Raw genomic sequence first — 21,979 nt, 5'->3', positions numbered from 1 at the left:
CAGGTGAATCCATACCTGCCAAGGTTTACTGCGTGCCCAAAGCTTTACTTGTGTCTCATTGCAAGCTGACAGAATGTGGTCCCAGAATCGGTCATATCACGGGAACATGTATTAGGAATGTAAAATTTTAAGTTTTGCCATGCACTTAGGGAAGAGGAACCTTGGGCTTTGTGTTATAACACCTCCCAGGACCTTTTGGTGACTGTTTGCTCAAGCCCCCACGCTCCAGCCTGAGGTATGACCCACTCCCTCATCGATGATGTGGAAAGACTTAGATCTTAGCTCAAGGAAAACTGGGCGGTAAGGATCAGCACAGAGACCTGAATGCCCATGCCCAGACTGGTCTGTCCTCCCTCTTTGCCCACAATCCTCACAGAACATAAACACTTCTCACTGTGGGTCACTGGGGTCTCTTTCTCCTGTCTTGGCTTTGCAGCAAAGTTTAGCTCCATTTGGAGCATAATTGCTCTTGCCCCTGGGGAAGCAAAGGGCAGATCACCCCAGGAATCTTTCTAAAATGGTTTTATTAGGTGCTTAAAATAGCTTCTGGCAGATGGAGTGTAGAGAGGGAGATTGGCTCACAGTTGCCTGTGACATTTACGAAGTGTGTGTGTTCACGGGAGCACATGGACCTGCATGTGTGCACACGGCTCACCCACCTGCATAGGAGTGAGTCAGAAAGCCGAGGAGCTGAGGGCATAAGGAGAATGGGGATGATGGCTTCTGATCTCTCTGACTAAGAAGGAGAGCCTTGCGCTAGGTTTACATATGGCGTCGTGGGGTTCCTCTGCCTTTCCTGGTACACTGGTCATTCAGCTGTTGGGAACTGGAGAAAGAGGCCTCAATGTGGGCTTGGGGGATTGATATTGGAGAGTACGGCAGAGCTCCGGGAACCTTGAGGGTTTCTGTGGATTAAAAGCTTGAACTTTGGTTTGCTAATAAACATGCTGAGGTTTCCCTTCGTTTTCCTTATTTTTAAGGAAATACCTAAGTGTAAGTTCCATTTTGGTGCAGAGATGGCACAGAGATCCTCGTCAATCTAATCCTTCCCGACAGGCTCTCAAATCGTTGTGGGTGGCTTGGTTTCCCAGGGCAGCTCACAACCTGCAGCACCAAGTAAGATTCTCAAACCTCTAAGGCAGGCCTCCTTGACAGTTCAGAATCCCACTGTATCCAAGATGCTCTCTATAGCACATTTCACACGTCTGTGTCCACGGAAAGGTTTGTCAGTACTTCAGAGGCCCATGGTTCAGCTGTGAAATCACTCCGTGTCGTGGAGGGACTGTGGGGAGTGAATGGTCTTCCAGCTTCCCCCTGTCTCCAACCCTGCCCTGCCTCGAGTCTCATCACTGTTAGGTGGTGAGAGACAGAGGTATCCAGGTTATACAGCATAGACCTGCCTTAGAAGGCTCTCTGAGGAGGCAGCTTCAGCTGTTGCCATTGGGAATTCATTCTGGGAGGGTACCTCCCAGACACCTCCCTGGTGCAGTCTCTGCACTGGCCAGCCCCATGCCTGTGTCCTGTGATCACACCGTGGATACATTTTCCTCGTATGCAGCTGAGAACTAGTCTCTTTCTCCTCCATAGCCACCACCTGATCCTTTTTTTGCCTAGTGCTGCAGTGCCCCACTCCCTAGCCTGCTTCCTGGATCTCCATGGAGCAGGAGCAAGAGTAGGAGAGCGTGAACTCAGAAGACTAGGGCTTGATTCCAGTTTGACTCTTTTTGGTAGCGCGTGACCTTGGTTAAGTTGCTTAAATGTTCTTAAGCCTCACCCTTCCTCACCTGTAAAGGGGAGATAATAATATCTGTGCTGCTGATTCACTGACATTTACTCAGCAAATGGGAATCGAAGTTTGAGATGATCCTACATGTCTGAGTCATCACTGACATGGCCTCGCATTACTCTTGGACACGAGGATAGGCTGAGCCTGGGCTTATTCTCAGCTTCTTACAGGTGACCTTCTTGACACCCTGGTTCTGCTGGATCCCCTAGGGTGGCAACTAGATAATTAATAGCTCCTTAGTAGTCAGTCTCTCACCCTACCAGTGTTCTGTGGCCAAGGAAGCTATCATTGTTGAAGTCTAAGATATCCAGAAGAAGGACAAACTGTGGCTGACAAACAGTGCTCCTTCTGTGTGCACTGGGGCTGAAGGGTGCATGTGTGTGTGTGTGTGTGTTTTGATGCTTGGATGCTTCTACTAACAAGGTAGGGGGTTCTCCGGTGGAAGATGCAGAAAGGGGACCCTAGAGGAGCATTGAGGCTTGCAGGGTGGTGCAGGGTGGTGCAGGGTGGTACAGGCAGGAATGATGTCCTTACTCATGAACTAACAGCACAATGAAAGGCCAAGGCCAAGAAGCAACCTATGGGTGGGGATGAAAGGGAATGGCTCCAGGAGCTTTGGAATGGTTAGCTACATGGAAAACTGTTTTCTAACGCATACGCTCAGAGTCCCAGAGGCAGAGGAAACAGCGATCAGGACCGTCCCCCATCTGGATGCACACTTGGTGTATAACCATGCTTACTCTCCAGCCTCTAATAAAATCAGAACCTACCTAGCTGAGCCCTGAGCTCAGACACAAGGACAGCCCCCCCCCCACACACACACATACACATACAACAAAGCTCATCTAAACTGACCAATGGGGAAGCGAGACCCCTTCTGGAGGAGCCTTAGAGATTGATCAGATGAGAAGGTGATGGGGTGTGGTTAAGACCTGTCAAAGCACAGTTCTGAACTTCAGGGGAGTCATCAACTCTGGTTCTCAAGACACCACCGTTCAAGGGGTTGAAAAACTAAAGTCCTGATAATAAAATTGCAAGTTATCCTGATTTTTTTTCTAATGAGGGCAGTATCTAAAAATAAAGTGGCTGCATGGGGACCTCTCTAATGCACAGAGCTTTGAGAAGGGTTCATGTGCTTAAAAAACTTTTGACATACTTTTAAAATACGTGAATTTGAAGCCGGGCGTGGTGATACATACCTACAATTCCAGCAATGGGCAGGCGGCCTTGGAGGACCCAAGGCCATCCTTGGCTACAGAATGAGTTTGAGGCCAGCTTGGGCTTCATGAGATCCTGTCTCAAAAATAAAAATCAGAATTAAGGTGTATGGATTTGTTTTTGTGTCTTGAGATGGGACTTTCACTGTGTAGAACAGGCTGGCCTTGAACTTATAGAAATCTGCTTGCCTCTGCCTTGGGAAGTTCTGAGATTAGAGCTATGCACCATAAAGCACAGCCAGAAGGATATGGATTTGAAGGCAGTAGAGCAGACTCAGCCAGCCTTTAAATCCGCCCCAGACACTCAGTAGCTGTGTGACCATGGAGATCTCATTTAACACTTCCTCAGCTCTCAGGTCTAAATCTGTAAAACAAGGGTGATAGCATCTACTTCATGGGACAGTGGAGGATAAAATGGCCCCGTACATGGGACCTGCTGCTACTGGGAGTAGCACTCAGGAAGTGCTCTATACCAGCCATTGCTGCATTCCTACAAACACATGCAATACTCTTCAACGAAGAGAGGCTGCAAAAGAATAGCTCAAATGGGTGAGAGCCATGCAAGGTAGACTGAGGCAGGTGGACTGACCCTTATGACTCCCCCGAGGAACACCCACTGGTAAAGTCACCAGGAAGGAAGGCAGGTGTCACACTAGACCAGACATGACATTGGTAGCATTTGGTGGGAGAGCAGGTGTGACTCGCTCATGGCAGTGCCAACTCCCTGGTGATACACTTTGATAGAGGACACAAGTGATGTAGAATTGAGGGCGGGTAGAGATCGTTCCCACCACCTCAGATGAACTTCTGTTTTATGAGATCGGCAGAGCACAGCCTACACATGCCATGTAAAGGCGCAGGTTAACAAGAACTAGTTAACAAGAACTAGTTAACAAGAACTAGTTTGGAGAGTTGTGGAGAAGTGGACTGGAGTCAGAAGACAGTAAAAGAACACTTGGGTTTCATCTCCAAATACAGGGAAGGGGTACATTTAGAAAACACAGAGGTTTAATGTCTAGCCCTTGCCAAGTTCCAGAAGGATGACGAAACAGGTCATTATTGGGTTCCCTACTTCCGACATGTAACCCTTGCTGTCAGTCTGGTAATCCAAGGGGTCTTCTGATGTCAAATCATGCCATGTCTGCATATCACTCTCCAATGGCTCCCATCTCTCAGGAAAGGGGATGTTTTATGGTGGCCTACAAGGCCCAACCCTACTGTGGCTGCTCAGACCTCAGGCCGCATGGTTACCCTCCCCACCATTTGCTGCTCCCCCACGCTGGCTACCTTGCTCTTCATTCTTGATGTTCTATTGGCCAGAAACACTCGTCCAAAGGAAAGGGAGTAGCTTTCTCCCCCAAATCTTTGCTCAAATGTCACGACCTTATAACTACTCAAAAGCCTTCAGTTTCTATTCATTCCTGACATATTTTTCCTCCAGTGTCCTCATTATGATCACCATATTGAGCATTTTTATTTCGTTGTCTGTATCTTCTGTTCTGAGGACAGTACTCAGAGAGTCATTGTTGTCTGGGAGGGAGTAGATGGAGAGAGCTCACTGGCCTGTACTGGCCAACCATGCCAATGTGTTCAGAGCTGAGAGAGTTTCTGAAACATGGAACTTTTGGTGCAAAGACCAGAAAAGGGCCAATAGCCCTCTGTACTAGATCTACAATCTTATGTGCTGCTACTCAGTGACCAGACTGAGTGGGAGGGATGCCACAAACTCATTTCATCCTGCTTTGGCATGGCCCCTTACCACGTCTGCACTGATAGGCCTACAAGTGGCATGTACATGTGTGGGCTTCAAGACATGTTTGCTTAATGGACCAGTGAGGGAGGTAGGGAGGTTGTAGCATCATAAAGAAGGCAAAGGAAGGTCTCTCTGCCTGTCTTCCTGGTGGAAACGCACCTGCCCCTGACTCATGTCTAGCTTGGTACCATCTTAGACACAGGCAGCTCATTCCCATCTTCTCAGTGACACAGTGACCCACATGCTTTCTCTCCATGCTCCTAACTAGCTGACCCCGGAAAATGGGATTTCTCTTTCCAAGAAATCAGTCCCTAGCTGCCTTTTGCTCTCCACCTCACCCTGCTTAGTTCTTTGAAGGCAGCCAACCAGTAAATCCTCAGAAGGGCAGGGCTTTTTATTCCTAAGGACCTGAGAAGCTGGGTTCAGGGTCTTTGTGGCTGGGTGATGTTTCCCCCAGGGCTGACAAGTTCCCCTGCTCTTAACTGAGACAGGGGCTCATATCTCTCTTCACTATTTAACCCACAACACCCCCTATCATCCAACCTGGGACACCATCTAACGTGACATTTTCATCTACAGATCTAAATTTAGCCCTGTGGGGGGTCAGGTTTTAGGGTCTTCCCACCTAGTCCAGGGTTTTCAAACCAGCCAGGAGGATTGCCAGTTTGAGACCAGCCTGACTATATAGGCTCTGCCTCAAAAACCAGGCATAAAACATAGGGTGTAGGATGGCAGAGGCAATGGAATAGGTATGAAAAGCTCCAGCCATCCCATACTGGGATCCAGTGATTCCCAGTGTATGGCCAGACTGGCAGCCAACTGCTTTAGAAAAAAGCACATGGGAAACACAGGGGCGGAGCCAGCCATCTGTATATAACCTGGTCTTCAGGGAAGCCTATGGACTGGTGTAAGAGTTCCTGCCATGGGGATGGTAGCTTCTGGGCACCCTGTTGTGGGGGGATGCTGTTCTCTGATTTTGGGGACTCATCTCAGTTTACATTCCTGGGACTCAGTGTGCAGATCCTGATTTGGTGCCCACCTGTGTCTATGTTTTCGGTCTTCGTGATGGCTTGGGTGTGTTAACCAAGTCTACCACGTAAGTTTGCCACATAGGGTGACCCTCACACTCCTGGGTGGATTTGATGAATCTTAGGAAACTCTGTCCCAGAGGCCTCTGGCTTGGCCCCCCAGCAATTCCTTTGGCCTTGTCCCTGTTGGGTTTCCAATAGGTGTTCCTCCTCACCCTCAGTTAGCAGAGTTAAGAACAAAACAACCAAAGCAAACCAGGCTCATTGTGAACCACAGCAGAATGGAATGCAGAGAGAAACAGTGATTTCTTCAAGCATCACTGTCCCCTCCTCAGAGCCTTTAATCACCCATGCTCGATCCTGCCTGCGAGCCAAAGTTCTTGCTATCTTCATGATTTGCGATTAGCGGTTTTCTGCACGATTCTAGCTTGGGTTTGTTTAATTAGAAACAGGCTGGGAAGTGCATCCTAGGCACCACCTTGTTAACTGCTTATCAGAGGAGAAAGAGGGACCAGGTTTGGGGATGGAAATTTCCACTCTCTCCCCACGCCTGCCTTTGTCTCCAATTTTCTCTCCTACTCTGCTTCTCCTTGCCCGTGCCACGCTCTTCCCACCTGGCGGTCTTTCTTCTTCTGGCTCTTGTGCTCCCTGTTTGGGAAAACTTTGCATCTGCAGCAGAGCTGGGGCCCAAAATCAACAGGAAAAGGGAAAACCGCAGGTCTCTCTCTTCTCCAAGCTCTTACAGCACCCCATATCCCCCCACCCCCTTCCAAAGTCACCTTCAGGGTCTGAAGAGACCCGAGAGATTTTCTTATACCCAGCACTCAAAGGATCATCTTCTCCCCACTGTTATTGGCATCGTTTATTTTTATTTTTTTTACAAAACAGGAAAAAAGAGTGAATTGGGTTGGGGACAGGTGACACATTTCTCCACAAAGATACAAAATTGCCTATAGAAAGTCAACTTCAGAGCCCAGGCTATGAGATGAGGCATCCCTGGATACCTCTCTCTCCAAATATCCTTCAGATCCAGCTGGGGACACTCCTGCTTTTGGGGCAGGCTCCCAAGACAGGTAGGAGAAGCCTCTTTCAGCCCTTGCCCGGGAGGAGGAGGAGCAAGCAACTGAGACTGTACAAAGAAAGAGAAGAGGAGGGGGCATTTCCTGTGGGCCAAGGGCCTAGGGACACAGGCAGGGGACAGCCAAGCTGAGGCCCAGAAGCCTCTGGAGCGGTAGGAGGCTCTAGACAGAGTCCTTCCTGTTCCTTGGACACTCTCCTCAGAATCACAGCCGAGGACCCCAGAAGGCAACAGCAACCATTTGGGGGCTGTGAGAGCATCCCCAGGAGCTGCCGAACTCCATCTTTCTTGGTCAAGCTGCCAGGCCTCAAGCACGTGGATCAATCAACGCCAGGTTCCTGGCAGGCATCTGGCCCAGATCACGTCCCGTTTAGTGTAGAGTTGTCCTAGTTATTTCTCTACTGCTGAGACCTGGCGGAGCTTCAGCAATGTTGAGACAATGGTGGTGGCACCCTCTCCCCATCTGACATCTGGGCTGCTTCCTCCCTGGATTCCAGGGCAGGACAAGGGGTGCAGACACTACCCGGACAGAGGGGGCGCTCCAGCCCCAGAAAGCCCAGACCGGAAGAAGAGGCTTCTCACCCACCACCCCCTGCTTGGACTGGCCTCTGCCGAGGTGGGCTGCAAGCCCAGCTGCCAGCAGGAGGACCGCAAGAGCCAGGATGGCTATGAGCCCGGGCCGGTCCCCCAGGGCTCTGTGGCAAGGAGAGGCCTCTTTAGTCCTGGCCCAAACACAAGCCAACTGGGTGTGGGCATCAGCAAAGGCCACTTGCAGGCAGGCCCAGTACTCTGTGGCCGGAAGGAGGCGGGTAATGTTGTAGCGGTGGGTGCCCCGCGGCAGTCGGGCCAAAGCAGGAGCTTCATGGTCCCGGAGGGAGGAGGCGCTAGACCAGGTAAGGTTGGTGGAGACTATATTGGGTGGGGGTGCCCAAAACAGCAGGATGTGATATGGGTGTGTCTCCTGCACATGGAGCTTCAGTCCTGGTCCTTTGTCTCTGCCTGGCTGGAAGGGAGCGTGGCCAACCACAACACTGACTGTTTTAGTGTCAGCCCCTACCAAGTTCTGGGCCACACAGGTGTATAGGCCTGCCTCTTCTGCCGTCACCCTCCGCAACTCTAGGGTACCCTCAGGGAACACCCGGTACCTCCTGCCTGAGCGAGCAGGTGTCAGTCGAACTCCAGCTGGGGTGACCCAGTAGATCTCAGGTTCTGGTTCAGCCAGTGCCCGACAGTGAAGTACCGTGCTCTCTCCACTGGCTATCTGCAGGCTGGAGGGGAAACTTCGGGGAGAGATGAGGGGCAGGCAGTGGTCTGTCATCTCCCGGAAGGGCACCTCCCGGACTGGGCGGCGCTGGAGGTCTGGAGGCTCAGCACACAGGGTGGACTGTGGTTCGATGAAACGGACGTGGGTACCCGTGGCGTTGGCCCAGCGGATGACACAGTCACAGCGGATGGGGTTGCCGTGGAGCCCCACCTCCTGTAGGTTGGGCAGAGACTCCACTGTCTGCTGGTGCAAGGCACTGAGAGCATTGTTGTTGAGCATGAGAGTCTCCATCTGGGGCAGGTGGTGAAAGGCGCGAGGATGGATGAAAGAAAGCCGTGGGTTGTTGGTGATGTCCAGCTTGGTCAGCTCAGGGAGATTTACCAGGGCGAACTTGTCGATGGAGACCAGTTCCTCCATGTTGTTTAGTCCTAGTTCCTTGAGGTGCAGCATGTTGGCAAAGTCTCCTGGGCCGACCCGCTGCAGTGGGTTTTTGTTCAGGTCTAGGAACTTGAGCCCAGGCACCTGCTCCAATGCCCGCTTGGGCACCTGGGCCAGCTGATTGTCGTAGAAAGAGAGGCTCTCCAGGCTTTGCAGTCCCTCCAGAGCGTAGTCTGAGATCTCCCGCAAGCTCATGCCTGCCAGCACCAGGCTGTGCAGGTTGGCCAGGGGCCGGAAGTTCATGTCCAAGATGGCATCCACCTTGTTGCCGCCAATCATGAGGATTTCCAAGTTGGGCAGCATCTCGAACCAGCGGCTGTCGATGGTCCTAAGCAGGTTGGAATTGAGGTGCAGTCTCAGCAGGTTACCCAGCCCTGCAAAGGCCCTGGGGGAGATGCGGCACAGCTGGTTATGGTTGAGATAGAGCTCCTGCAGGCTGGTCAGCCCAGCGAAGCTGTGATCCTCCAGCCGGCTCAGCCGGTTCTCTTCTAGATGTAGGCTCAGCAGCTGAGGCAGGGCTTGGAAATCGCAGTCTCGGGCATCTGAGAAGCTGTTCTGGGACAGGTCCAGCTCTGTGAGGTTGGCCAAGTAGGCAAGCTCAGTCTGGTCTATCCTGCTGATGCTGTTACTCTGCAGGAGCAGGGTCTGTGTCCCCGCAGGGAGCCTTGGGGGCACTGCCGTCAGGAAGAGGTCATTGCAGTCGACAGTGGTGGCTTCACGGTAGGACGAGCGGGGTGTGTACCAGGGCCGGATCTGGCAGGCACACTGAGGAGGGCAGGGCACACGCCAGGGTACCACCGGTGCTGCAGCGGTGGTACCAGCCACCCAAGATAGCAAGAGGGCAGCCACGAGGAGCCTCATGGTGGAGCTGGAAGGCAGGGGAGAGTCCTGCTCTTCACGACTTGCAGGTGGAGGTTCAGCAGCCTTGCCAGGGTCTGGGGAACCACCCTCTCAGGGCAGTCATTCTACACAGGGTGGGTGGACATCACTTTGTGCTGTCCTGGGTGCAGGTCCTCATCTTTGTGCACTGGACTGGGACTGGGACTGCCCACTCATTTCCTCGTCGGGTGACCCTGAAAGGAGACAACAGAGTTACGGATATGCAGGGATGAGGGGTGGAATCGGTCCCTCTAGCCTCCCCTGGTGGGCTCCAGAAACCTATCCTGCAGTCCTCAAGGTTTCAGAATCCTTTCTACCACCCTTTCAGGGAAGGAGTGACTCTGAGTCTTTGAGGAAAGTCTTGGGAATAACTTAGAGGTGTGTGTTTGTGTGTGAGTGTGTGTGGTGGGAGGGTGGTATGGTGGTGATGGGCACCAGTGAGGGTTATAGTAGGTTATGTGTGAGTGTTTGGGAGGGAAGGAAAACGGATGGGCTGAAATGGTCAACAGTGAAACCCAGATTAATGTGGAATAGATTTTTTGACCTTTCCTATTCTCCCCTCCTTTCCTCCTTGGCTCACTGGTTAAGTGAGATAAATGATCGTTTCTAGACACTTCTTTGACGATGCAGGAGGAAGGAGGCCATGGAAACAGACTCAGCTCTAAAATATGGGATGGGCTTCCTGGAACTCTGGAACTGAGCTGTGGGTCTTACCCCACATTCACATGAGCTGGGGTGTTTCTACCCGGGGTCTGCCTAGGCTCTTTGGGTGCTGGGGTGGGCCTACCCAAGGTCTGCCTGAGCTCTCTGGGTGAGCTTTGGAATATGGCTACTTTCTACTCGGAAGGCATGGACCTTCCTTTTTCAATAGCCTGTTAGAGTTGTCTAGCAGATGTTCAGGGACCAGAGTTTAATTGCCTCAGCCCTGTAGGTATGGTCTTCTGTAATCTAGCCTGGCCCTTTCTGGTTTCTCTTGTTTCTCTCCCATTCAGGTTCTCCGCACAAACCTTTTGGGGGTAAGCTCACCCTGACATACCACCCCTGTTCTGTCTCATTTCTCTCAGACAACTTCGACTTGTTCTTCAAGACTGAAGTTCAGTCACTTCCTACAGAATTTCTTTTGGGCTGCAGGACTTCTGGGGACAACAGACTGCTAGCCAACAGGGGTCGGCACGGTACTGCTGCAGTGTTGTGCTTGCTGGGGTCCCAGCCCTGATCAAGCCATCCAGAAAGCTTCCTCTGGCTAGAGCCCAGCCCTCTCAACACACCTGTAACACAGGGTATGGCTGGTGCTTACTGTAGGGTTCAAGTTCTGTGTCCTTAGGGCCCCTTCCCCATGGAGGTCTCTTCTATCCAGGACCCAATCCAGGATGTTTCCTCTTTCCTGGGTGTAGAAAATCAACGTGTCTTAGCCGGGCGTGGTGGCGCACGCCTTTAATCCCAGCACTCAGGAGGCAGAGGCAGAGGCAGGCGGATTTCTGAGTTCGAGGCCAGCCTGGTCTACAAAATGAGTTCCAGGACAGCCAGGGCTATACAGAGAAACCCTGTCTCTAAAAACCAAACCAAACCAAACCAAAACAACAACAACAAAAAGAAAATCAGCGTGTCTTCTCTCTTAGACCAAGCTGCACTACCCTGAAGGTACATCAAACCTTGACTTAGAACAGAACACTTTCACAAAACTGGGCCAGATTCCGAGTTCTGCTCTTTGACCTGGTCTACCTCCTAAGTAGAGGTCTGATCTGGCAGATCTTCAGTGGCTGGTGTGACCAGCTTCTTTCCTTCATAACTGTACTAACGGGCCTGCGAGTGAAGCCCTCACACCTCCCGTTTGTATAGGTCCAGAAGAACTCAAAAGAACTAGGTATCACTCTCCATGCTGGGAAGCAGCCCAGCCTTGGAGGAATACTGCTTATAGGTTGCTGATCCCACCCTTGGTTTGGCCCAGCCTGCTTTAGCCTAGAGCTATGGTGCTCTGGCTGCCTTGAAAAAGATTGGTGCCATTCCTGTCCTCTGGGTGAGATCTTGCCAGGAAACTGCAGGAGGCTGAGTGGTGTTTACCAGCAACACCTCTAGCTGGCCACTTGGGGCTCTTTGCCTCCTCATCCTGCTCCAGGATGCTGGGCGGGGAGCAGTGGGGGGCAGGGCAGCCTCCACCGAGGAGGAGAGCGGCAAGCCTGTGTACATCTGACTGCGGCCCACTTTTCTCAGCAGCTATTTTGGAAGGTGGGAAAAACAACGGTGACTTGAAAGGCACAGAGGTTTGCGTAGGGGTGTGTGTGCGCTGTCACATAGATCTCAGGGCAAACAAACACACGTGCGCACACACACACACACACACACACACACACACACACATGCCTGCCTGCATACATGTTTGGTGGAAACCCCGGGAAACCGGCAGCTTGGTGGGTAACTGGGGCTCACGGTGGGGGGGGGGGTATGGTGTACTTTGTGTGTGTGTGTCGGGGGAAGATGCAGGAAACAAGCTGAGAAGCACCTGTCATTCAGATGGCTCTAAGTGCCACGCTTTTTTATACCAGATGCTGGACACCAAACGCGGCTCTACCTCTGCCCTGGGAAAACTGCTCAACCTCTCCAAGCATCTGTTGCTTTATGTCTCCTTTATTTTCTTACAGAAGACGGTCATGAGACTGAAATGAGCCTGTTGCTCATATAGAGAGCCGTAGAAACGTTAGCTTCTCCTTTTCCAGGGTTGGGAGGTGCTCCAGCCACATAAGATCTCTTTTCACTCCCTCCTCCTCCGCTTCCCTTCATCCTTTCTTCCTCCCTTCCTCTTGTTATGTAGTCGAGGCTGTCCTTGAACTCAGGACCTCCTCCTTCCATCTCCCAAGCGCTCAGAGTATAGGCATGCAACACTGTGCTCAGCGACCATAGGACATCTACAGGAATGATAGTCTCCACAGCAGACAGTAGGGTGCAGTAAGCTCCCTCTCTACGAAGCTTAGCTCCTAGGAACCCAACACTACCCCCAAGGTGTGGTGCAGAGCTGTGAGCTGGTAACATGGCCATCCAGCAAAGAATGCCGACGGATCAGGAAAGCCCTGACAGCTCCCACCTGGAGAGGAAGGTGGGTCTGAGTAGGTAGCAAGGGCTCTTTGGAGGGCACCCCAATGTGTCACTGACCTTCAGATAGGACCTGAACCCCTAGCTTTCCTCTCCTCCAACAATACCTTTGTTCTGAATGCCAAGGCAGCATCCAGTTGTGCTCAGGGCATTAAGAAGCTACCAAAACCTACAAAGTTCCACCACAAATATTTCCACTGCTGGCTTTATCTGTCTGTCTGTCTGTACAGTAGCAGCAGGGTATATTATTGCTGGGTTAAGAAGCAGCTGAATCTGGGACCCCAAAGTGTGGCAAAGTCTCAGACCAGTCCTTCCCTTGTGGCTTAGCACACAGCTTCTCACCACCACACCTTCAACACCTCCCCCCAGCTTCTCCCTTCCTAACAGCTTCTCCACCCCCTAGCTTTTCACGACCACAACTCCCCACCAAATAGCTTCTCCCCCCACATACAGCTTCTCCTTCCACACACAGCTTCTCCCCCCACAGCTTCTCACCACCAAAGCTTCTCCTCCCCCCACAGCTACTCCTCCCACACACAGCTGCTCTTCCCCACAGTTCTGCCCCCCACAAATGGAGCCCAGAACTGCCATTCACTTGCCACCATCATTAGAGGCTGACATGGCCCTACTCATTCAAGATGATTAGTGAGCTCTACAGGAGCTGCAGAGAAAGCAAACTGACTTTTTGCTACAATGTCCCAGGTGACCAGGGGTTCATGAGCACACACACACACACCTCCCAGAAACTCTCTGCAAGCTTTCTGTGTCCACAGAGAACCAAGCGATGCAGAGTACTTGTGGGTGAACATGAATAATACAACATGCAGAACACGGAACATTAAGTTTCATATCTCCACCAGCTCCATGTGTGGGCAACAAAGGGATTCTTTCATTTGTCAGGAGCACAGCTGAGGCTCAGAAAGGTTATATCAGAGGTCACACAGATTTTTTTTTCCCTCTTTTCACTGTAACCTGCCCTGCCAGCCTGGTCAACGGGGATCAATACCTGCTTTGGAAGAGCTGGGTGTTGGGCTGGTTTAGAACACTTGCCTTGGTGGCAAGTTCTTTCAGAGATGGACTTGGGTCCTTAGTAAATTTATCTTGTTCCCTGATGGGTCCAGCAGGCCCCTTCCTTGGCTCCTGATAAGACTGACCCCTTTAAGAACATGCAGAAAGGACTTGTAATGTTTGAGCAGGGATGGGTCAAACAAAGCCAACTGCTGCACGGGGTTCTGACCCTGCCCTCTGACTATGCAGCAGATGCCAGAGACTCCTGGAGTCATCTTCCAGGCCCCATGGCTGGTGGCTCCTTCCAAAGGCATACCATTAGCTTGCTCTACAAATCCAAGTGGACTCATTTCCAGTTGGATTCCCTCCAGGAATCATCTTTGGTCTTGGCAGAATGGGTGGAATTGGGGACAGTGTCATCCCATCCTTCCTTCTCTGTCCCTATCTCCTGCAGCACAGAGGTGGAGCCTATTAGTGCATGCAAACTCCCTCCCCCATCCTCACCACTGTCCTCTGCCTCCTTTCCTTGTCCCTGCCTAACCCCTGGCAGCAGACACTTGCAGCAAGAGGCCAGTAGGCAGGCAGCTACCAATGGCCTGGCCTTGGCTGCTTTGGTACCAGGTCCCCCAGAGCTGTGGAGACAGAGGGGCAGCATAATTGAGTGTAGCACTGATAAACCCCGGCCTCCTCAGCAGCAGATAAGCGCTGGGCAGGGGCAGCAGAGGGTAGGAGGCAGGGCTCCATCTGTACACACAGCCTCCAGTTTCCCTGAGAGGTGAATAGGTCCATCTACCTCTCAATCACACATAACCAGAGCTTCCGAATGGGGGACCACCATGTTTATCTAGTCTTCCAGAGTCTGAATTTCATTAATGACTATGTGAAGAAGGGTGGGTAGGACAGAAGGGACTAGACTTTGCCAGGATGTTTGAGCCTGGCTCTGTGCTTTTTGTGTGACCCTAGGCAAGGTACCTGGCTCCCTGGGCCTCATATGCTGCAGCTGTGGAGACTGGGATGCAATGCCTCTGTTTGTCCCCTTTATTTCTCCCTTTATCTCAGCTTCTTGTCTCATCTCTGTTCACCATCCTTTGTAATGCTTTTGACTCATTGAGGTGTTAAGATACTGCACAGGTCTGTTTATAAGGCACCATGAACTTGGGCAGATCTAGATGTGACTACCCCAGCACTCTAGAAGGTTACCATGTGCCCTTGTACCACACCCAGTTACCCATTGTCCTGACCTCTAGGCCAGTTTCATCTTTAAGCCCAGCGTCCTATTTCTTTCCCATCCTAAGTTGAGAACCAAGTCTTTGGACCTGGGCAATTCACAGAATGCTTCCTACTGCTTCCAAGTGGTCCAGAGCTTCTCAGCATCCTTTTGATGTTGTAAAGTGGGGCTTCTTTCTTGTTCTTACACCTAGAAATAGTTCTGTGCCTCAGGGTTCCAGCTCTGGTGAGAACTCTCATGGCCTGGATCTGACTGTTCCGTTCCATGTCCCCTTGAGGCAGGAAGACAGCTTGGTGACCTCCTGGCACCCACGTTTCTAGGGCTTCTCATCATGGAGAACTGGGACAGAAGACAAGAGGACACATGGGAGTTACCCTGAACTCTTCACTTCCCCTATAATTCTCTACCTGGTGGTCCCAGAGCCCCTCACATTCTTGTCCCCAAGCTGACATCTCCCTCTCACCAACCTGCTGTTGCTCCTCTGGTCACATCTTTGTCAGCTTCAGCACCCTGCCCTGCCTAAGATGAGAAGAAATCGCCATTTTGAACTGCTCCTTCTCCCTTGTCAAATATGCCTACCTTTTGTCTTTATTTCCAGTCTTGGCCCTTATGGTAGCCTCTCCTGTTACCATCAGAAGGGCCCTCAGATCTGCCACACCCAACCTGTCGCCAACACTGCAGGTTCTCTCCCTGACTGTAATGTCCTGTTCCCTTAGACTCTCAAACTCTGCTTCAACCATAAAACCCATCCCAAACATCAACTGCAGGAAGATGTGTGCCACTCCTTAGTGGCCATGGGCCAGACTTGCTATATGCTAGGTGTAAAGGGATTCTTTATGGGATTCTTAGGTGAGAAGTGTAGCTCAGAGAAACTAAGGTACAAGAGTGAGGTTTCGCAGCTGGTTCACAAATGGCCAGGAGGGACCTGGGAGACTTCATACACAGCTCTGGTTTTTTTTCTGGGGTTTTGGTGCCAGAGCTCAGCTGTAGGGTGACAGGGTGGGGAGGGCGAGAGTCCTTTGTTCAGCCTTGTTCTCTCCTTCTCCCAGGAATTTTAGAGGTCAAGGTTCAGGTAAAACTCCTTCATGAATGGGAAGGGAAGGGTCTTGTTGGCAGGCAGGAATCTCTATGTTGTCAGCTCTCCTGGCTTGTCCAGGCAGAGGGTATGAGAGCTACAGGCTTGGAAGGGAGCCTGCCTCATTATTCCTTAATTGCAATGGAGTGTGCCAATAGGTAGCATTTAAAGTCATTTCTGTCTGATTGCACTGCACCAAAACAAGCTGCAGGGGACGGGGCCAGCAAGCCCAGGCAGAGAGTGGCTCCTGCTGGGCCCACCTCTTCTTGCTACTTGGGCTTCTGCAACCCCCCCAGGGACTGCTTCTCTGACCAAAGCTTCTCTCCTGAGCTCCTGGGGTGCCCTGCATCCCTGCATGAGAGCCTGACTGTTCTCCTGCAGACTGAAAAGTCCACAGAGGCAGGAACCTTGCTCAAGCTGCCAGCTCCAACAGTTATGCACAATAGGAACTTGGAACATATCTGGACAAGGGCCAGGACAGGCAGGGGATGTCTGTGTGTCTGTGTGTGTGTGTGTGTGTGTCTGTGTGTGTGTGAATGTTAGAGATTAGAAGCAACAGGGACCAATTGCCCAGAGGAGAGGCCTTTGTATGGGTGATTCTTTCTGCCTCCATCCCATAGTCTGTCATCCCCCCCCCCCGCCCCCTTCAAGACTTTGTGTGGCTCTTTTGCCTTCCTGGTTCCTGGTTCCTGCTCTTGGGTGGAGGTTACTTTGTCCTCGTTCAAGTTTCTGCCTGGTTTAACCGGATTTTTTTTTTTTAATTTATTTATTTTATGTATATGAGTACACTGTAGCTGTCTTCAGACACACCAGAAGAGGGCATCAGATCCTATTACAGATGGTTGTAAGCCACCATGTGGTTGCTGGGAATTGAACTCAGGACCTCTGGAAGAACAGTTGGTACTCTTAACCACTGAGCCATCTCTCTAGCCCCCGGTTTAACCAGATCTTACATTGGCCTCCCTTCACCCTTCTGGAGCTTTCTCCAGATCTCTCTAGAAATTCTCCAGACTCCACTGGCTTCTGCTCTGAGCCAGAAGTTCAAACACTGCTTTGGAGGCGGCTCTGCAGTTGAATCCTGTTTCTGGCTGTCCCTGTGCTCTTGGGCCTTCTCATCTGTTAGATGGAGAGGAATGTGCCCCTGGTAGAGTCACCACATTTCTTTGGCTGGGCTGTACCGTGACTTCTAGATCTATGTTTAAGGAGCTAGGGCCCTTTCCTCTGCAGGCTGGCACTCTTTCCAAGAGAATCAGTCCTCTTCTAAGTCACTAAAAATACTCCTGGGGCCTTTAGTGGGGGTCCTTGGCTCTACATTTCAGGACAGCTCAAGGGCACTATCTACCAGATCACAGGTCTCTAACGAAATAGTTGCCCAATAAACGGGTCAGGTGCAACTCTCTCCCTGGGTGCTCCCTGCTAGGGTCCAGGGGTGCTCCTAGGACAGGTCAGACAGCGTTCTACAGACACTGCACTGTCCCAGACACATGCCAGATGGGCAGTCTAGACCAGCTGCTGCCCAGGTAGAGGTGCCAGGCAGATTCGGCAGCCTTCCCCAGCTGTCTCATGAGCCAGGGCCCCAAGATGGCCCTTAGCCACAGGGAACTAGGAACAGGGGCAAGGAGGGCACTAGAGAGGGACACAAGCAATGCTGTTTGCTATTCCATTCCTCACCACACATCTAGGAAATCCCTTCCTGTCTAAAGCCTCTGTAATCTGATGCCTCTGCAGAGCACTTGCTCCCGGATGAGCACCCATTGCCCCCTCCATGCGCCGAGAAGCCACAATCCTGTGGGGCTTTTGTCTCCTCTCTGTGCACTGAGTCCCCAGCTAATAGTCCCTAAGTCCCCAGCTGATAGGAAGGCATCGTGAGAAGCTGTGGGTCTCCCTCGCACCTGGCTACACACAGCCAGAGGTGGGGAGGCTGGCGGGCTAGAAAGCAGAGCGGATGTGGAGCAGGCCAGTTAAGCACGGAGAAAGGCTAAGCCCTTCCTAACGGAAAAGGAAGATGAAATCAGAATGAAAATTGATGAGGCAGGGAGAAAAGGAGACTCGTTTCATCAGCAGGTTTGCCAGATGAAACCCAGAGATAAATCAAGCCGCAAAGAAGGCCTGGGCTCCAGGGCGCAAGCCTTCCCCTCTGTCAGCTGTGGCAGGCAGGCTGGGAGATAAATGGCTGCAGCTGAGGCCCTCAGTGGGTCTCTCTCTCTCTCTCTCTCTCTCTCTCTCTCTCTCTCTCTCTCTCTCTCTCTCTCTCCCCCCCCCCCCCCCCCCCCCTCTCCTCCCTTCATTGCAATGAGATAGCCTATCAGCCCTCCACACCCTTCCAGGTCTGCCCTGGTCTGGCTCAGTCCTTCAGTCCTCCCTACCCCATAGGCCCCTAGAGTTCACCCCATAGGTGTCCTCCCCAGCTCAGCTCTTTCCTATTCTCTCCATAATCACCTAGACTGCCTGCCCTACAGACAAGGGGAGAGAGCACAGCACAGGGCGTGGGGATTGGTGGCAATGTAGCCCAGGTTATGTCTGGGAATAGGCTTTGATCATAGCCTCATCCCTCCTCCCAGCCATCAGTAGCAACAGCTTGGAGAGCGTCCTCAGAAATGTATATTCCTGAGTCCACCCAGCCCTCCAGCATCAGAGTCTGAGGATGGATAGGGCATGGAGACCCATGTTTGAGCTGGATGACTCCCGAGATCCCCATTCTATAAAGCAAGGAATGATACTTAGAAACCTCCAAAGCATTTACTCACGAGATGCTTGCTGTAGCTCTCCTGACAGGTAAGAATGGAGTCTTCCAGGATCCCCCCACTTCCTCTGTCCCAGGACCAGAGAAACTTACAAGTAGCATCAGTAAAGGTCCAGTAGGCCTTTCACTCATGCTGGGCACTTCACACGTGGGAAAGACAAGGGACACAGCGTACAGGGAGGGCAGGTGGTTGTTCACAGATTGAGAACAAAACAATGGAAAAATCTCTATGGAATATAAAGGTGTTATAGTGGGGCAGCAGGGCTCAGCTGTGGACACAGGCAATGTATAGTCCCCCCACATATAGGAAGTTAGGCAAGTATTGGGAACAGGCATGTAGTCCCCCTACATGTAGGAAGTTAGGTGAATATTCAGAGGAAATATGTGTGGGCTAGTTTTATATCAAATTGACACAAATTTTAGTCTGTGATGGTTTGCATAACCTCGGCCCAGGAAGTGGCAGGACTAAAAGGTGTAGCCTTGTTGGCGTAGGTATGTCACTGTGGGCGTGGGCTTAAGACCCTTACCATAGCTACCAGTATTCTGTTAGCAGCCTTCAGGTGGAGATGTAGAACTCTCAGCTCTGCCTCTACCATGCCTGCCTGGATGCTGCCATGTTCCTGCCTTGATGATTCTGGACTGAACCTCTGAACCTGTAAGCCAGCCCCGATTAAATGTTGTCCTTTGTAAGACTTGCCTTGGTCATGGTGTCTGTTCACAGCAGTAAAACCCTAACTAAGACATAGTCATTCGGGAAAGGAGGAGTTACAGTTGAGAAAACATCTACGCCAGATTGGCCATCTTGATTGATGATTGATGGGAGATGGCCTAGCTCACTGTGGGCAGTGTCATCCCTGGTCCAGTGGTCCTGAGTTCTGTAAGAAAGCAGGCTGAGCCATGAGGCACAAGCCAGTAAGTGAGACTCTTCCATGGCCTCTACTAGCTCCTGCCTCCAGGTTGCTGCCTTGATTTCTTGCCGTGGCTCCTTTGATGATGCACAGAGTGCATAAATGGAAAAGGAAATGAACCCTTGCCTCCCCAACCTGCTTATGGTTATAGTGTTTTATCCCAGCTGGTGTCTAAAATGATGAGTGAGGTTGATAGGCACTCTGATAAGATTGCCTTTAAGAATCTCCCTAGGCTGGGAGGACCAAGCTCCTAGAGGGAGTCTGGACCAAGAAGGGTCACAGGAAACACAGATAATGGGCAGACATTCAACCCAGGAGCCACCAGAAGCAGAGGCCTGGAGAAAGCTATAGGAAGTGAATGGCAAGGCGTGTTTCCCTGTGGCCTGTGAGGAGAGTGGAAAAGAGCATGCAAGCCAGGGCCAGCATGGTCTGGACATGATTCTGTGTGTAATGTAGGCTTAGTGTAGTCTCAGGAGCCACGGAGGCCACCAAGACTTCAGCCATTATTAATAATCCACCGAGCCAGTCTTACCTTGCGATTGAAATTTTACCTTCCCTCCTATCCCATGAAACTGTGGTCTGAATTCAGGCTCCAGATTCTTGAGTTAGAAACCCAATCCCCGGGCTGGAGAGATGGCTCAGCGGTTAAGAGACTGCTCTTCCAAAGGTCCTGAGTTCAAATCCTAGCAACCACATGGTGGCTCACAACCATGCGTAATGAGATCTGATGCCCTCTTCTGGTGTGTCTGAAGACAGCTATAGTGTACTTATATATAATAATAAACAAATCTTAAAAAAGAAAGAAAGAAAGAAAGAAAGAAAGAAAGAAAAACCTAATCCCCTCTTTGGAGTGTGGTGATTCAAGATGCTAATCCAAGCACTAGGGAGGCAAAGGCAGGGGGATCTCTGAGTTCAAGTCCAGCCCAGTCTATACAGTGACTTCTGGGACAGCTAGGACTACATAGAGAAAGTGTATCTTGAAAAACCAAAATAAAAAGAAAGAAATATAATCCCCAATGGCTTAGTATTGGAAGGTGTTTTGGTCACAAGGGCTCTACCTTCCTGAATGGACACAAGGCCTTTTGAAAGGCATAAGAGAGGGAGTTTTGTCTTTTTCCGTTAGTCTGGTTTTTTTTTTTCCCCCTCCACATGGGGATACTGTTTTCTTCAGAGAATCCAGAATCCAAAAATCTATCTTAGAAGCAGTCAGCAGGCCCCGCTGTATGTTAATACCTTGCTCTTGGACTTCTTGGCTCCCAAAATTGTGAGAAACAAATTTCTAGTCTCTATAAATGTCCAGTCCTTGGCGCCACCCTCAAGCCTCACAAAGAGGACGTGTTTGATGGTCACAGATGCCACTGCCCCTGTTTTCGTGGAAAAAGTGTCAGGTGACTTGCTCAAGTTCACACAGCACACAGTATTGGGTCAAGGCCAGAGGTACAGTGCATCCCCTGATTTCCCCAGTAAGCACTGAAAGAGTCTGATAGTGATCCAGGTCTTGGATGTCTGACAAGAGTGGCTGCCTGTGCGCTCCTAACACTGCTGTGACGAGGGAATGAGGAGCTTTGCTGCAGTGTGAGAGGATGTTCTGCCCCACCTGAGCGTGTTCATCGGTCAAGCCAGGTCATAGCTGACTGGTGCCAGAGCCTATGATCTGGGACCTGATCCTTCGAGATCCTCCTGCCTCACCACTTCCCAATTCTCCACCCTATAATGGAATGAGGGAGATTTCCAACTGACCTTCTCTTGATCAATTTGCTTTGGTTCTGGACCAATGCAAGAAGAAGAAGCTGACCTCTGGACTAAGTTTACAGGCCTTCCTCAAGGACGAGCCTTCCCTTGTCCTGGTACAGCTTCTCCTTCATCCCTGTGCAGCATCACAGCCCAGCATGCCAGACAGGCTGACAGCTTGCAAGCCCTGAGCCCGGTGGAGGGGAATGCTTCCGACTGTGATCGATACCAGGCATAATTCAGTGACTGCAGCAAGTACAAAGGAGTGGAGGTTAAATCAATATTTAGAAGCTTCAAAATTAAACTAATTAAGAGCAAGCCTTAATGATTTTTTACTGTCTGTGAATAAAAAAGATGAAAAGCCCGCCTATATTTCACGATTCCACTTTAGTAGCTGGGTAATAATTTGGAAGAGCAGGAGTAAACGGTGCTCTGGCGGCCCTGGGCTGTGCTGGAGAAGAAGGGCACCTTGTCTATGGAGATGGAAGATGGAAGAAACTGGAGCATCAAGGAAACAAGGGGACCATAGTGCAAGGCCCATTAGCCTGGTGTCAGCCATACTATGCACTGCATGGTGTCCCCATAAAAGATATACTGAACTCCCACTCTGGGTACTTGTGAATGTACCCTTTTTAGAAAATAGGGTTTTCAGCCGGGCGTGGTGGTGCATGCCTTTAATCCCAGCACTTGGGAGGCAGAGGCAGGTGGATTTCTGAGTTCGAGGCCAGCCTGGTCTACAAAGTGAGTTCCAGGACA

The 21,979-nt window shown here is 51.1% G+C and overlaps 1 protein-coding gene across 2 annotated transcripts in view; it reads right to left on the bottom strand.

Annotated features, from left to right (window-relative positions):
* Positions 1 to 6,633: 6,633 nt before the first annotated feature.
* Positions 6,634 to 21,979, bottom strand: part of Lrrn2 (leucine rich repeat neuronal 2) — a 61,070-nt gene continuing 45,724 nt past the window's right edge. The window contains exon 2 of one of the 2 annotated variants that reach the window (XM_021173781.1): positions 6,634 to 9,637. In XM_021173781.1, coding sequence (XP_021029440.1) covers positions 7,233 to 9,425 — 2,193 coding nt within the window. In that variant the 5' untranslated portion in view covers positions 9,426 to 9,637 and the 3' untranslated portion in view covers positions 6,634 to 7,232. The remainder of the gene's footprint in view (positions 9,638 to 21,979) is intronic. The other variant, XM_029483002.1, reaches the window with a different exon arrangement.

Source organism: Mus caroli, chromosome 1 (genome assembly GCF_900094665.2).
Source record: "Mus caroli chromosome 1, CAROLI_EIJ_v1.1, whole genome shotgun sequence".
NCBI lineage: Eukaryota > Metazoa > Chordata > Mammalia > Rodentia > Muridae > Mus > Mus caroli.
The sequence above is the reverse complement of the archived record's forward strand: the minus strand, read 5'-3'. Positions and strand labels throughout refer to the sequence as shown.